The sequence below is a fragment of the Nelusetta ayraudi genome, unplaced genomic scaffold (assembly GCF_046127955.1).
Source record: "Nelusetta ayraudi isolate G7.1 ecotype Tasmania unplaced genomic scaffold, CSIRO-AGI_Nayr_v1 ptg000097l, whole genome shotgun sequence".
Taxonomy (NCBI): Eukaryota; Metazoa; Chordata; class Actinopteri; order Tetraodontiformes; family Monacanthidae; genus Nelusetta; species Nelusetta ayraudi.
In genome coordinates, this window is record NW_027466147.1 from 1,750,002 (window position 1) to 1,764,529 (window position 14,528).

At 47.4% G+C, this 14,528-nt stretch overlaps 1 protein-coding gene across 2 annotated transcripts in view; it reads right to left on the bottom strand.

Annotated features, from left to right (window-relative positions):
• Nucleotides 1-14,528, bottom strand: part of ankrd50 (ankyrin repeat domain 50) — a 33,133-nt gene that overhangs the window by 17,194 nt on the left and 1,411 nt on the right. The window contains exons 2-4 of one of the 2 annotated variants that reach the window (XM_076048021.1): nt 13,697-14,063; nt 12,833-13,613; nt 2,109-2,341 (exon numbers count right to left, since the gene is read on the bottom strand). In XM_076048021.1, the coding sequence (XP_075904136.1) occupies nt 2,109-2,341; nt 12,833-13,347 (748 nt within the window). In that variant the 5' untranslated portion in view covers nt 13,348-13,613; nt 13,697-14,063. Of the gene's footprint in view, nt 1-2,108; nt 2,342-12,832; nt 14,064-14,528 lie in introns of both variants that reach the window. The other variant, XM_076048020.1, reaches the window with a different exon arrangement.

The window sequence follows — 14,528 nt, forward strand, 5'->3', positions numbered from 1 at the left end:
AATGCAATCACAAAAATTTGAGCCATAAAAATAAGACGCAAGACCTTTCTCTCGCAAGGTCTTGCGAGAACAGAGAAACACTGACTTCATTTAAATGCTGGTGATTTCCTCTTTTTTCTTTAGGAATGACAAAAGTCTATGTTTTCATTCCTAAACACGTATGTGTCTGGAGAGGAAAGGGAGCGCTTTAATATTAGAGTAAGAGCGTAAATAATACACACCAGAACCAGCATTCTGTCCGTGCATCTGTAAGGCTCACTGCAGAAATCTGAAATCTTAAAAAAAATATATTTTCTGTTTTCGGTGCACAGCTACAAATTGCCAAGTGTGAGCCAACTTATTTCATCCGTCTTTCAAGTAACTAAGGGTCTGAGAATCAGCCACTGCCAAGGTTACTGCCGGAGCCACCGAAATTTATGACTCCAAGGAAAACGACGCCCAGGTTTTATACGAGTCTCTTGTCTGCGTTTAAATGGGCAACAATGTCATGTTTGTTGTCTGCGACAAAAAAGAAATGGGAAACAAAAACAGAGAAACACACACAAGATTTACTGTCTGCTGTCGTCCAAAGGCACAGTGATTCAAACTGGAGAAGCTTCTATACACTAAGAGAAAATCCCCAACGCACAACAAGAGCGATGAAATGAAGAAACAAGAGCGTAAAGCAGAACAGACTTCTGTCTCGGCGCACTGCCGTCCAAGGGCCTTATTTCATATCTCTAATTTGAGGCTGTATAAAATTGGATAATTCCAATCTGTCATTTTGTTATTTACGTGGAATTTGGACTTTCTATCGTCACAGGAACGTTGTTCACTTTGCTTTGACTGCAGACAGGCTGAGAAGACTCGTGCTACAATGCTTTTCAGCTGGAAAAATGCCAAGGAAAAAAATAAGCAGATCTATAAATGGCATTCTGAAATTTTGAAATCGCTTCTGCTCTGCCATGTGACACTTGGATGTTGGCAACATTCACTACACAGTGACCTCTCTGATGCAAAAAAATGACAAATCCTAAGCTTCCATCCAACTCGCAGACCTACATGATGTCGCGCAGCACAATCCAACGCGGCCCTGCTGATTGTACAATTTGTGCTGTAAATGAATAAAAACATCAACCCGACTCTGCATCTCCTGAGGGGGCGAGCGGCTCGATCCGACTGTTTGGACTGATGGGACGTTACGTAACCGCCGCCGGCTCGACGAGTTCCCACGTTCGCCGCCTTTTGGGATACGCGGCCTATGTGTGCGCCCGCCTGCGGTGGAGACTTCCTCCCACGCGACCAGGTCCCTGATTAACGCCTCGCAGGCTCGTCAGAGTGCAGCGGGCCGCTGGACTGGCAGGGAGATAATAGTGCCAGCTGCGCTACCGGGGGTGGGAGGGAAGAAGCTCGAGGTCTGCCGCTGGCCTGACCCTAATCTCTCTCTCCGCCGCGTACGTCGCCCTATTGGAAAAGAGCAGTCGCCGTCCCTGCGGGGGCTGTGGCTGATTGAGGCAATATTTCACATGAGGAGTTCAAATGCGCGGTAGACTCGTAGATGTGCCCTGTTTTGATGGTGAGGTGGACAACCATAACCATAGCTATAATAATAAGGCTGGTGTACAACACGTCTCACTAGCTCCGTTTCCATTTCCCGTAGTATTGCCCAAAACCTAAATATCGAAATAAAAAAAACTGGTCATGGAAACACCTAAACTTAGAAAGAACCTCTCAAATATGTCGAAAAGGTTTTGACGCTCTCATGAGGTGCTTTTTCAGACGTATCGATATAGAGGTATAACGCAAAAGTGTCATGGAAACACTTTTGTCGCATTTACACGTCAGCGGACGTGACGTACGGGTTTATGTGACCAGTTGACTTCAAGAGAAAATGTGTTATGTTTGGATGGAGGAGGAGACAGAATATAAGTATTACAATTTTAGAAACATTGCTTTTATTTTGCAAAAAAAATGGAATGGAAACGCAGCTAATGAGGTGAAAAGGCTCTTTGCATGGCCTCTTACCCCATCTTACCTGGAAAAATCAAACTCGTTGGGAAAATACTAGTATATTGTGGCGCATGCTAGTTCACTCTGATGGTGCCGACGTGACAGACACCCGCCCTTACCTGTGAACAGCTTGGTGATGGCCTTGTTCTGCCGGCGGGCGGAGCAGATGAGCAGCAGCCAGGGGGGCAGGAACTCATGGTGACTGGCCAGGAGCTCGGCGATGGTCCTGGGGGAGCCGGGAGCGGAGCGCTGCTCCCCTTCTCCCAGCTGGAGACCTTCATCGACGGAGTCCACCAGCAGGAAGAGGGACTGTTGCGGAGGTTTGATGCTCAGCAGAGGTAGGAGGATGCACCTGAGCAGAGAGAGAGAATGTCCATGTTGTTATTTTCTTCTATTTTTTCAACGACACCGAGCTGGATATTTGTGATGACTGATGGCGGCAGCTTAAAAATGGTGTCAGAGTTGACTGGAATCTCTTCATAAAACATCTTGAAAATCGGTAAACTAAATTACAATGCCAGATATATGTGTCCATTGCATAGCGTAAATTAGACAGAAGGGTGGAATGATCATGCTTTAAGTGCAAAAAGTTCTTTAATTTTTTCAAACTGAGCTGAAAAGTTATTTCAAGAAATTGAAAGACGCCATGGTGTGAATTTAAATCAAAGAATTTTTTTCAGAACGGAGTTGATTGAGCATGAATTAAGAATCAGCACTTTTGCCTGCGGACACATTTCCACTCATCAAATTTTAATTTGGATATTTCAGACTCAACAAGTCAGACACATTTAGCAACCTTTTGCAGGCGTTTCTTTGAGCATGTCCAACGAGTCTCAAGTGCTCGTGTGTGATCTTGTCCAAATTGCATCTATGGGCGGGTGCACTTACACAATCACCCAGGGAATTAAAAAAACTGACGCTCAGAATTCAGCCGCCCTTTTACAATGGATGATCCATTTGCCTTGGAGGTAAATGTTGGGTCTATGAATGGAAATGAAAGCTGCAGAGAGACACAAAATCAAGACCTACCGCAGCAGGATGCGAGGGATTTTTTTCCCACATCCAAGCACCGCGCATCTCTCGGCAACAGAGATAAAAACGTTTGAGCACCTAATAAATCAGCCGAGTGGCACCCAGTGCTAGTCAGCAGACATGATTTAGAGCAGGCCGACGTCACATAAAACAATGGGGGAACCACGTTTTAATTGCTGAATCAATGTCAGGCACAACATATTTCAGGCTCAGTTTTGACACGCAAGTGCTCGGCCAGGCAACAGACGCACTTTGTGAACCGCAGGGGTCATTTCTGTGCTGACGAGACCTCCATTCGGTTGCTTGTAAGTTGCCAACGGTCAGGGAGGGGTACGTCGGTTCAGGAAAGCGTCACTTGCCAAGACGCGTGAAGTTAATTCCAGCTCAACTGGCCGTGTTGCAGCATCAGAGGACTTCACCCAAGTGACATTTTAATCTGGGTCTAGGTTAATTAAACATTTTAGCAAGTGATGTGATGATCAACATTAAAAACTCGATTCAAGTGCAGAGGCGACTCGGCGGACTCTGCAACCCACCCACCCACCCCCCACAAAAAAAAAAAAATAACAATAAAATATCGGTCACCTTCCACATGATTGGAAAACCACTTCCTTAACGGAAGCACGTCGGTTATGAGCTTCATCATAAAACAGTAAAACACCGTTTTAACGAGACTTCCTTTGGATGCCCACCAGCCCGTCACTAAGCCCGTGGCTCCAAGAGCCATTACCTTTTTAGCGTCCACCGTTTTATCCCAACTTCATTACCCTTAAGCACAGCGACAGCTGCGGCAGAGGTCTAACTCCAGAGCAATGGGACATCCAGAATTATCAATTTTCTTACAAAGACTTAGTCCAGTAATGACTTCCCAGCAAATATTGACAACGTTTATAACGCGATTCGCGCTGGAACGCATTTAGCCTTAATTGGGAGCCAACAACTAATGAGATAAATGGTATATCGTTGTAGAGTACGCTGGCTGCTCTGAGGAATGCCTTAAACCTTTATTATAGCTTATAAAATATAAGAAAGTGGCTCAGGCCTCAGGAGTTGGGTGCCAGATGAGCCATGATTCTCCCCATGTTTCCCCTGGAAGTGAAATCAATCAAACCTTTTGTCAAAACCCTAAGCGTCACCACATGCACATAAAATGTGCTCAGATCTAGCTACTCATCCCCAAATTGTTTTTGTTTGTTGTTGGTTTTTTCCCAATCAAAGTCTCACTGTATCTACTAATACCTGTCTTGGGAATGCAAAAGAATTCAATGTCAAGCATAAAACTTTGGTTGTAGTGCAAGAGAGCACAGCCTGAACACGAATCACACACTTCAACAAAAGAAATTCCTATACATAAGAGGCCTTACAATGCTATAAATTGCTGTCCCGAGATTAAATTCTTCACTAAGTAGCTTTCTCTCCTGGGAGAGCGTTTGACAGTTTAACCTGTTTTGGCAAAGTTTCTGCAAACCGAAGCTTAAACTCGGTCCCCTTTCTTCACTGCCGTCTGGCCGCTCAACGGGAAAGAAATCTGCGCAAATGGTCTCCGACCTTCACGCTTGGTCGTAACGCTGCTCAGCCTTTCAGAAACACAGTCAATCACTCTTTCTGATTGCCGCAGCGCACAGAGAACCTGCAGCAGCATCTGGGAGCCTCGCCAAAAGGAATGTCCATCCGCAGGGGTGGCTGTGTGCGAATGGTTGCATCCTAGGCCCGTGTTGCCCGCTGAGACAATCGAATCCACAGTGACAGCAAGTGGGCACAACAAAAGGCCATTCTTCTCTCACAATTCAGGGACTTTTCGGCCCGTCAAAGAGTCAAAAGACAAGAACTGCCGACAAAGAAAACTCCACGGGACAGTGGAGAGAAAATAAGCTCGGGAAAAGCTGATTCGGTTTGCCAGACAAACGTGTGGCATACCTGAGCCAGAAAATGTAAGTACTTAAGCCCACACACTGTGGTCTCAGATATTTGTACCAACTATTCTGGTTCCCACTCAAGTCTTCAACATATGCTGGAGGTAATGCCAATTGCTGCTTAATTCTAGGAAGCAGGGCGGGGCGGGGGAATGTGAAATGAATCAAATGCACTTACCATCTGTCGCCTTGCAAAGAGGGCCCTCACTCACACCGTGCGATGAGCAAAGTGAAGATTTCAGAGAGATATTTAGTGAAGATGTCCGAGCCGTCATGGCAGTGCCGGGCATCCCGCCAAAGAGCTTACAAATTTGCACGGCTTATTTTATAGCGCAGGCGTGGAGCTTTGAATCCATGCCACGTAATCCAACATTGCTACACTTGCATATCTTAGCACCGCAGATACAGAGGATAACAAATGCCATGTATGTCCGGCCCTCACACTGCTCCCCAAATGGATGAAATACCAGCGAGTGAGATGAGTCCTTGGCAACAAGCGGATGACCAGAAAGAACGGTTCCATTATTATCAGTTGAGAACAAGGAGAGTTTTTCCTCCCCATTAGAAGAAGCCTCTTTATTTCGTAGCGAGTCAATTTGGACGTAGCCTGCTCAGCATCTTTTGCCCAGTCAGGGGTGCTTAGTGCCACAGAGCTGAACGACAACAGCTGACTCATGCGCCATCTCATCCAAAGCAAGAGGGGCAGCTATTTTGCAGATTCCATTTGTAAATTAAGCATGACATTAGCACAGTCATCTTGCTCAAAGTAATTACACTGATGAGGACCATGAGAAGGACTGGGGTAGTGGGGAAAGTGTTCCAAGAAGCCAGGCCCAGCCACTAAAACTATGTTTGCTCTGTGGTGTCTGCCATATGGTTTTGTTTCCTCCTCAACCTGTTCTCTCAGCTTTCCAGTTTATCTGATCAGATAGAAGCTCCTAATACAGGCCTTCAGTTGGCAGGTTTTTGGTGGAAAAAACATTGATTTTATCAATTCACAAAAATATGTCGCTAAAGCTTTTAGTTTGACAAATAACTCAGGAAATGCCTAAAAATGCCCTTTATACTAAAAAAAAACTGGATTGTCTCGAGCCGCAAAGAACATCTTTAAAACCATTTTTGATTAAGTGCACATGACATAAAGACATGGCATGATGCTACTCCTCACATATTTCATAACTCAGTGATATGCTAGTCGGGTTATTCGGGCCAGTAGCAGTTTTGTATTTATAAACCTGCAATTCGCATTAATATGTCAGTGAACATTCATCATCAATGTTTTTAATGTCAGCTAGCAGGAATAAAAAGAGAGTGATTCCATTTACTGCTTGGTCAAACCGCCCAACCTAAAGATCAACTTTGTGCAAAAACGACAGTTGGAATTACTTTCCTCAAAATAAATTATGTAGCGAGCTGTAAGTGCCATACTTAAAACGATTTTAGCTCAGGAGTAAAATCTCTCTATAACCAGGCACATACACTTCCACAGTCTGCCAACAAATTACCTCATCCACCTAAAGAATCATATCAGCAGAAAGAAAACAAAAAAACGTGACGCTGCAAGTATTTAGAAAGTGCCTGTTTCTGCCATTCTTTGAAATGCGCTTCAGTGTGCAAGAATCTGATCTCAGCTTAATGGATTTGCGTTTTGGATCAATTCTGTACTGGGTCCAAAGCTGAAAAACGTCCCCAGCTATGTGAGAAACTAGTTTCCAGAGACCACTTGGTGAAGGTCAAGTCAGGAGCACTGAGCATAAATTGCAATTAAGAAAAGAAGAAAAAAAAAAATCTAAACTTAAACTAGAGGAACAAAATGTTTCACAACTGACCCTGATGGCTGAGACATCAAAAAGGCCAAATGTGTTATCTGGTGATCTCTGATTAAAAAAGAGACGGAGAGAGAGAGAGAGAGAGCTCAGTCTCATGATGTTTTCTTTTCTTAACAACTCCCAGTGTCATGGGACCAGTCCCACAAAGTCATGACATACTTTCTGTGGCTTCGTTTTTAGAGTTTCAACCAAAACAAAGTCATTATTTATCCTTTAATTAGACTATTGGTGCAATAAACTATAATTGGTCCCTGTACAAATGGGTGATTCCATGATCAGCCAACATAACCTCAACCAATGAAGGCGCATATTTATGAATTGCAAATGTGTAAACATGCAGCACGTTTATTTTCTGGTCGGCGCACATACCTCGGATAACTTTTCCAAATCCCTGTGCTCTTCCCAACCCAGGCGAGGTGTGCATTCCTGGCCAGCTATTTCATACCGTCAGAGGAATCTGAAATTTCATCCTCTGTGACCCCCTCCCTTGTCTACGCGCTGACAAAATTTTGCCTCTGAAAAAAACTCTTTGCAGTCCTTTCCGCTGTCCTCACACATGGAGACTCATGCTAACTGTTGAAAACACACAAATACTTGGCTGAACTGAAGATGCAACAACTGCCCATTTTTTCAGAAAACAATTTGTGGATCTTTAGAGCATGTGAATAATGAATCGTTGTCCCTGTTTCCCCCCTGATCGTTGGTACAGCAGTAGGTGGATATGATTGGAAAAGGGTGATGTCATACATTTACACCAGCCAGATTGGCAGCGTTTAAGCCAAATATGATGACAGCGGTGGGTTTGTTTGCTTCCGTTGCCAAACCGCTTGCTCGTCACAGGGGATTAAACTGCATGGAAGCACATTTCTACATACTCCGCTCTTAAAAACTACCACTAACAGATGCTTGTTGTTTTTTGTCTATGTCAACTGTTTATTGTTTCGAAAGAACTGTCATAGTTGCTCTAATTGTATGTGTATTTTTTCAGCCTTAGGAGGTTACTGAGGGTGCCACATCATTTTAACAATGCCTAAACCTCAAAAACATCTATAATTCAGTGTTGCATATGAAGATAAGTGATGGGAGATGGATCGAGTGACAGGACGGAAGTCACAGAACCTCTGTTTCAAACTACTTAAGAAGTGTCTGAGTTTCTTTCAACTCTCTCACTCTAGGGTCAAACTGCTTTATTTATTGATCTATTTATTAATTTATTTATTGATGATTCCACGTGGATACAGAATCATCACATGGGCATCATGAATGAGTCCTATGAGTCCTTTTTGCGTGAGCCATTACATAAGCCTGAGCAAATTATCTCAGGGATGCGAGTGTGTTGTGTGCGCCCACACAAGAGCACAGGCACATAAACACATACAAATAAAACCCACACAGAACCGTCAGGCGGTGTGGAGACAAGAGGCTTGGCCTCCTGTTGCTGAGTCATCATTGCAGCCGCACCAGGGCTGCTGTTTCTACTTGTGTGCGATACACTTGGGCAGCTTTCTTCTTCTTCTGCTGCTGCTGCTGCCTCGTCCTCTTCTTCTTTTTTTAAGTTTCTAAAACGTGGCCCTAACTGGCAGCAGCTTTTCCACAGCCGTGCACCACATTAAAGGTGCCTGGCCGCTCCCACTCAGTGTCCCTTAACCCCCACCACCACCTCCAAAAAAAGCAGCAGAGCCCTTGTGCGCAACATTCAAAAAAGCCAGGCTAAGACTGAGTTCACATCCAGACTGCCTTGGCTGCATCTTACTTAAAACACAAATGTACCAGAGGTTGTCCACTGCCTGACAAAAGGGAAGGATTACTTCAAGGCCACCAAGCCAAAAAAAGGGGGACAACTTGGGGTAGGAAGTTAAGAAAGAACAACTACACAGTATTTTTCCCGAGAGGCAATCAACTAGATCTATACAAAGACTTCATTGTGACGACTATCCGGAACAAAGAAAACAGGCGACAGAATCAAGATGTGACATTCAAAAGGTGTCACTTACATTCATGGAGATGCTAAACAAATGTACCCTGCCTGAAAAGCTGCCCTGCTCATCCTGCTCCCAAATTTTTCAAAATCTTCATTATTTTTTGCCAAGAGGTAAAACTTTGTGAGATCTCAAACTTGACATGACTGGGTGAACTCAACCAATCCATCCCCTTCAGTCAGGAAGAGTGGCGTAAAGGACGGAGCGCGGCCATTAAAAACACTCACAAATTGCCTCAAACAAGTGGAGGACTCCAGTCAAAACACAGCGGTGGCCTTTTGGCAGCACAGAGGAAGACACTGATAAGACAAGGGGAGAGTGCTTTGGCTTTTGCAACCATATATAATCTCCCTGATGACACGCTTCAGCCTGAGTGTCAAATCTTTCAGATAGCACTGATGGAGACGACTGGGACGACTGAGACAGTTGCAGGCTTGTGTTGGGAGCGGAGGGCAGAAAGGCAAACTAAGAGGTGGGGCGGTGGCTCTGCTGGAGAGCCGCGTGGCCTCGTGACCTTTGCCTGGAAGCGTCGGCCTGAATAATACATCACATGGCTTTCAGAAATAATGCACATGATTAAAACAGATTTGAGAAAAACAAGGCAGATGTGAGGCAAAAATCAATGAAATGCTGTTGAATTCATTGGATGTTTAACGCAACAGAAAGGGATCCCAGTTGACGGGATGAATATTTTATATATTCATAGTTTCTTTCAAAAATTGTTGGCATTTTTTTAAAGTGCTTTCTGTTGCCTGACGTTTTGCAATGGAAGCTGAAAGACCTTTGGTCACAATCATGGAGCTTCATACCGAGACCACAAAAGACTAAATCAAGTGCTCAAACAAAACTGGTCTTTCACCATATTCATGTTGTGAGTGATTTCTCAGAGCCGGACACTCAGGCAGAGCCACTGGAAGCCCAATTAGTCCCGCATGGATGCACCTTAATCATACCCAAACTGGGGCTCTGAGTTCCTGATACCAATCAATAAACCATATGTTGAACAGCACAGCGGAAGAAGCCAGATAATGAACAAGACAAGGGGAACAACATGGGAAGAATGGGTTTGATTTGTTTGATGTGTGGGTCCTATGATAACAGGCTACATTCACAGAAAAAGGTTGTGATGGACTGATGTGAAAACCAATGTCTGAGGCAGGTTCGGCGTGTTAACATGCGGCTGATGATTTCTAAAAACAAAGAGGACTGTTTGTCTTTGACTCCACTGAAGAATTTGAGGCAGCCAGAGCTCTGACATTCGTTCACTCGCCAGAGTTAGAAGCAGCACGGTGGTGCAGTGGTTAGCGCTGCCACCTCACAGCAAGAAGGTTGTGGGTTCGATTCCGGGCCTGGGACCTTTCTGTGTGGGGTTTGCATGTTCTCCCTGTGTCTGCATGGGTTCTCTCCGAGTTCATCGGCTTCCTCCCCGAGTCCAAAAACATCCAGGTGAAGTGAATTGAAAAATCTTAAGTGTGTGTATGTGAGTGAATGGTTGCTTGTCCCTATGACTTGTCCAGGGTGTGCCCTGCCTTTGCTGTAAATTGCAAGCATGCAATGTGTTGATACATTATTTTGGCTGATTGTATATATGTACACGTCTACATAAAATGACAAGCTTTTATTTTGTAAGGAACAGATCTAGTTTTAGTGGAATCCAGGCTGGCATCCTTCTGCAGTTTTTAAACACTGGTGTAAATGAGGGGCCATGACGCTGGATAAAGAATCAAGTTTTAATCCGGTTTAATTTTCCCTGCCAGCTGCAGCCGGCAATCTCTTCCTCCTTTACAACCAGATTGTATCTACAACAGCAGGGTGAGACGTGCAGATTATTCGCGTATAACAACGCTTTAGCGCCCGAGGTGGCGATAAGACATTCACCTAAGTGCTTATTTGTCTCCCAAACACAAAGAGACGGTGATGATAAGCCTCGTGTCTTTGTGGTGCCCCAACTCGGAGCCTGGGGTTGCGAGTGCTCACCGATACTGGCCTTGAGAGTTCTTTAACGGGTTTTTCTTTGCTGCATAATTACATATATCTTACTCATACTTTTGATGTCTTCAGTGTCTATCTGCAGTGTAGAAAGTTGTAAAGATAAAGAAAAAAAATTGCATGAGGTAGTGTGACTGGTAGAGTATATAAATAAATGAGGGTTGGAACGTCCAGCATAACAGAGCTGAACAGAGGAGCCTCTTAGGGCCGGGTTCAGTCGCTGCGTCTGTCCTCAACATAACCTGCATTTCTTTCGGGAGGGAGAGGAGGGGGAGGTAAAATTTGAGTCATCTGTCGGGCTTGCGTGATTACGAGCAGATGATAGAAGGAGGGCTCACTTCCTTTGGCCAGAACGCGAGACAGAGTAGATGAGGAAGGCGTGGGCTGAGCTGTTGACTCTGGTGAGCGTTTAAAAAAAAACGATTTACCTTCCTGAACGTTTGACCTACTTTCCCCCCCGCCCGCCTCCTTCCGTGTATGTGTGATGTCGCGATGGTGCAATAAGCATCACCAGATGGCCAGACCGGGGGCCTGCCAGTGTGTGTGCGTGTGTTTTGAGTGCTGCATTCCAGCCAGTGTTGCATTGACTGCACGACCTATGGCGTGTAGACACACAGTGCAAGAACCACACACACACACACACACATGTGCGCGCACACACAGCTCCTTTTTAAAGCCTCTGCCTACAACAACAGTCCATCTTGATGGAGCTGCATGCCTGGGCAGGGCGCTGGGAATCCACAGGCCTACTGTACACCCGCTGCTGCACACGTGCACTCGGTCTCTGTGCAGCGCGGGCGACTCCGGGTGAGAGGCAGTCTCGGTTCAAAGCTCCTCCCGTCTGGAGTCCCGGGGCCGCCGCCACCTCACTTAAAAATATCTGACCTCTCCTGAATCTGCAGCTGAGCTGGGAAGAGTCAGGAGAGGAGGTGTGGGGGTGGAGGTGGGGGAGGGGGAGCCATCAAACACATGTCGGGGGCTGCAGAGGCGGAGCTATGCAATGAGTGTGAGCAGTCAAAGGGAGGGAGGGGTGAGGGTGACGGTGTCGGTGTGTGTGTGTTTGGGGTCAGGAGGTGGAGGGGGAAGGGAGGGGGGAGGGGCCGGCTTGGGATTGTTTGCATTTTCAGGCAAATTCCTGGATTTCAAAGGCTACCTGGATCCACCGGGGAGGCGTCATCGGATACACGATGTTTCACGTTGTATCTTGAGGCGTTACCGTCTGCCATGGAGATGCCACGAGGGCGGGAAGTGCGGAGCATTTAAAAGGAAATGAATGATCGGAAAAGGTTTTTGTGGAAGGCCACGATATTCAGGTGTCATCTTGAGCATTAGAAGGGTGAATCGTATTAGAAAGGGTCCCATAATCAGCCACTTCATATTTACACCTGGAACCCAGTGGTGCAGCTGCATGCAGGTTTGTTTAGCCCTCTGTTTACAGCCCGCCTACTAAAACTCTGGACCGTCCCACATGTTTGGAAGAGGACAAAAACAGGGTCAGGTCCCAGAGGGCGGAGCCAACACCTGGTCTGCTGTGTTGCAACCAACCACTGAGGGGTCGCTTTGCTTTTTGTGACATCACATAGAGCTGTTTCAGTGCACACTCTCTGGTAGGTGGCACAAGCGAAGGGAGTTCACTGACAGGTTGGAGACATGACAAAATACTGTTGTTGTTTTTTATAGTATGGTACCTGTGAACAAAATCTTCTTTACAAGGAGGAAGAAAAGCGTCTAAAAATGTTTCACAGGACAAAATGTGGACTTTCTCATGAATCAAGCAAGAAATCTTTTTGCTCTATCAACGCTTCAGCTCCTTTCCAGATCAATCACTTGATGGGCTATTTCTCTGGGTGTCTGAAGGAACAAGAAGAGAACGAGGGCCGCCCTGAGACTGGTAGGTTGGGGGTTCGATCCCCGGCGGGGTCATACCAAAGACTGTAAAAATGATACCCTCCCCGCTTGCGACTGAGTATCACCCATGATTCCTGCTCTTCCAGGGGATGATGGTTCAAACGCGGCGGACAAATTTCCATCCTTCGGGATGTGACAGTGACTGGGACTCTCTCTCTCTTAACTAGAGTAGTTTTCTGCCAATGCTACATACCTCTTGAAAGCCTCTGTGGGGTTCCTCTCGCACTCTCCCGGCTGAAGGGCGCTCTGCACCGTCGGGTCGCGCACCTTCTCCTCGTAGCCCGGCAGCTGCCCGCTGCGGCAGATCTGCCCCACCAGGCCCCGGACGAAGCCGCCGACGCACAGCGTGTCCGAGTCGTCGGCGCGGCAGAAGTGGAAGGCCAGGCCGTGCTGCTGCAGTCCGCGGTGCGCGCCCTGCGCCGAGGTAGGCCACAGCAACTCCGTGCACACCGCCGTCTTGCCGCTGCCCGGCCCGCCCACCAGCAACACCCCCCACGAGCTCCCGGACTTGGCCGACCCCGACGTGAGGGTGCCGGCGTTTGACACGCCGCCCCCGCCCGGGGCGGCCGGAGCGGGCGGCTTGGTGGGGGGGCTGGTGACTCCGCCGCTCAGGTGGTTGCTTTTCTCCTGCAGGCAATGCTGGACCTTGTGGAAGACCCACTCCCGGCAGTAAAAGCGTTTCCCCTGCAGCAAACTGGTCTGAGCCATTTTGATACGCTGCTGCTGCTGCTGCTGCTGCTGCTGTTCCACCTTCGACTCCTCATAGGGGTCCTTTCATTCCCCCCCCGCCGGACGCTTCAGCTCCAGCAGAGGGCGGCAGCGGGGAACGGGCCCATCCATATTTCTGAAGAAGAGGTGCAAGACGCACCTCACAGTCCCGTCCTGGGGGGGTTGTTGTTTAGCAAAGGAACCCAGAAGAAGAAGAGGTAGGAGGAGGAGGAGAGCTACTGCAGTTGGCAGAAGCAGATGAATATCTGGGTCAATATTAAAAAAAAAAGAACTGAGCTGAGGGGGAGGAAATCAAAATCGAGGCTCAAACCAAAGATTTTCCACCAACTTTTTCCACAGCTTTCCCACCGGCGGAACCGAGCGCTCCTCGTTGTCGCGAGCGTGTTGCTTTAGCATGGCGCGGGGGGGCGCGGCAGGGCGACTGGCTCTTGAGCGCATCCACTGGCGGACCCGAGCTGCTGCCGCCGCCGCCGCTTGATGCAATTAGCCATGGGAGCCGCTGATATATTTCCGCTGACGCATGTCAGATGCCGCCGGCGCGCCGCCGCTGCAGCGGCGCAGCGCAGAGCGTTTCCATTACACGAGCCGGTGGGGTGGATGTGGAGGGGATGGTAGGGGTTGGGGGGGCTAGCAGAGTGCTGGCTGCCAGTGCCGAGTCACTTTCTCCAATAACAGACGGAGGCCGGTTCTTTCCCCTGGAAAACAGAAACGGGGCAGAAGAGAGAGAGAGAGGGAGAGAGAGAGAGAGAGAGAGAGAGAGAAGACAGATCAAATGAGGTCATAATTCAAATTTAAGTCCACGCTGAAGGAGCCGCTCCACCAGGGTTGTTTGGTGGAGCGAACGAGGTGCAAAAGTTGGAAGAAAGTGCAGCTGCACACATCCATGCCCCCGACCTGAGAGGGGCCAGGTCGCTTCCTGCAGCGGCAGAGAAGGTGGGAAGGAACGCCGGCTTGTTTGCCGCCTGCCTCCTGCAACTAAAATTCTTGGCAGGGGTTCGTCCAGTTTCTCCGGTCTATCCACTGATCCCCCCCCCTTCCTTCCTATGAGGCTTTAAATCCCAAACAGTCCACATCCGTCCTGAACTCAGTGTGTGTGTGTGTGTGTGTGTGTGTGTGTGTGTGTGTGTGTGTGTGTGTGTGTGTGTGTGTATATCTGAGAG